At 60.5% G+C, this 2,290-nt stretch overlaps 1 protein-coding gene across 1 annotated transcript in view; it reads right to left on the bottom strand.

Annotated features, from left to right (window-relative positions):
• Positions 1 to 2,290, bottom strand: part of ABCA13 (ATP binding cassette subfamily A member 13) — a 143,734-nt gene that overhangs the window by 37,588 nt on the left and 103,856 nt on the right. Inside the window, 1 exon segment of the mRNA XM_006754021.2 lies at positions 1,865 to 2,087. Coding sequence (XP_006754084.2) covers positions 1,865 to 2,087 — 223 coding nt within the window.

The raw sequence follows: 2,290 nt of genomic DNA, 5'->3' as shown, positions 1-2,290 counted from the left end.
TGCCCTGGCCTCGTCTTTCGAGGGAACAACGGCAACGGAGAGGACGCGCTCATCACACCGGTCTGTCCTGCTGAGCAGCAGCCACGCACCCCCACTGCAGCCCAGACCCCAGGAGGACGTCACAGAAAACACCGTCTTCCCACGGGCTCAGCATCCATCTAACTGCTCGGGCGCTGGTGACAATGAGGGGAGAAAACCGCCTTTAACGTGGAGGGGGGCCCTCAGGGACACAGCCCCCGGGAAGAGACTGCTTTGTGTCCAACCACCCCACAGGGGGAGGAAGGTTTTCTCCCTGCCCGGCAACTAGCTCAGCCAATGGGAAGCCATCGCCCCCTGAACACTCCCTTCCCTGGGACTTGCATGCACAGCGCCCTCCCACTTCCTCCTCTGTCTCTAATGCTCTTTCTCCTCTTGGCTTAACTTGCCTAGTTTTGCTACAGCGTCCTCATCCCAGACTGCAGTTCTCTGCTGTTTCCAAATAAACACCTTTGCTGATAAAAGTAACTGGGTTTTTTACTGTTAAGTCAACATGGTTCATGACTGGCCTAATGACTCCCATGGCTACAGCCAGAAACACTCCTGATGGAAACACTGACGTTTACAGCGAAGCTACGCCCTGTAAGCGGGCAGTGTGACCCCTGCACCACAGCCCTCACGTTCCTGACAAATGAGGAAACACTCCACAATGAGACACATTTCCCACCGAAATGTCGCTCATAAAAGGAAAACGCTCCTGTGACATCTGTGAAAATGCTCAGATCGCCCTCTTTCGACCTATTAATCTAAGAACAAACACAAAAGTTTAAAATGCTTTTTCTGGGGGGAAAAAATATCGACCCATAAAGTGGTTTCCTTGGAATAATTACTAAGAGCAAGATTTACAGTTATGGTTTACTTTTTGCTATTTTGTTGCTTTGGTATAGAGGTCACTGTTTGAAAAAATAAACCAACTGGCTTTCGCTTGTCCTGTTGCCATAAAACTCAAAGGCTCACTCCTCCACGACTGCTCCCGTGGTGCCCTGGAACGGGGCTACCTAAGGTGCTGCGGGGGCCGGGGGACCCTGCCCTCCCACCAGGATGGAAACCAGCGCTTCCTTGTGGCTCCTGAGGAGGCTCTGAGTGGGTCCTGTGCTCTCCCCACGACAGCACTTCCAAGGTGCCACGTCCACGCGACCCCGCAGCCTGTTGCACAGAGCGTGGCCGGCACACCACCCTGAGGGCCTGTGTCCTTGTCTGCCCGCCCCCATGACTCTGCTGCAGATGGAGCTCAAACAGCAGGAGGGCGAGGGTGGGAGGGGGATGGGGGGCCTCAGGCAGGAGAATAGCTCCCCTCTGAGGTGCCTGGGCTGATGAGCAGCTGCAGGGCCTGGCTCCTGGGAGTCACTGCCCCTTCCCCATTGTCCGGCAGCACAGGAATGCGACCTGAAGACCAGCTGCAGAGCCGGGGCTGGGGACCAGGAAGCGCCCCCGGTCTGCACCCCAGGAGTGGAGGACAAGCGGCCCGCAGCCAGACGCCCTCCTGCGCCCCAGCGGAGAGAGCGCAGAGGAAGGAGGAGCAGAGGGTCATGACCTCTGCGCCAGAGACCTGGCTCCGGTGCCTGCTGGAGGCCGTGGGCTGGAGTGGCCGGGCCGTGGCATGTCAGCCAGGGGCACTCACGGAGGGGCTTGGTGCCTGGGGAGCTGCGGGCGCCCCGAGACACGAGCTTGGAGGCCAGGCTGCCTCGTTCGCCCTGAACGGGGCCTGAAGAGCGGACCCTCCTGCTAGGACTCCACGTAGGAAACACGTGGTCCCGGAGCTGCTGCTGTGCCCTCTGTCCCCACGGAGCTCGGGAGTGAGGGCCTCCCCGAAGAGCGGGTCTCTTACCTGAAGAAGGAAGTCTCGGCTTTCCTGTTGTGGCCAGGCGTGAGCTGGAGGGTAGGGTAGTCGGTGGCCAGAGGCCTCACCATGAACAGGCCCATCGCCAAGGCCATGAAGAGGACGGGCAGCAGCAGGTCACAGAGCGCACCCCGCCAGGCCCGGCGCGTGCGGCACAGCCGCTGGGTCAGCAGGGCAGCCACCTGCATGAGGGAGCTGGCGGGGGCGCCGTCTGTGGACAAGAACACACGCCCACGTCACCTAGGGCCCCACCGCCCCGGCTCTGTGACCCCTCACCTGGGGCCCTGGCTCTGTGACCCCTCACGTGGGGCCTTGGCTCTGTGACCCCTCACATGGGGCCCAGGCTGTGTCCCTTCACCTGGGAGCCCCGGGCCCCAGGTAAACCGGGCAGCTCTGAGCACAGATGACCCCTCA

Source organism: Myotis davidii, unplaced genomic scaffold (assembly GCF_000327345.1).
Source record: "Myotis davidii unplaced genomic scaffold, ASM32734v1 scaffold472, whole genome shotgun sequence".
Classification (NCBI taxonomy): Eukaryota; Metazoa; Chordata; class Mammalia; order Chiroptera; family Vespertilionidae; genus Myotis; species Myotis davidii.
The sequence above is the reverse complement of the archived record's forward strand: the minus strand, read 5'-3'. Positions and strand labels throughout refer to the sequence as shown.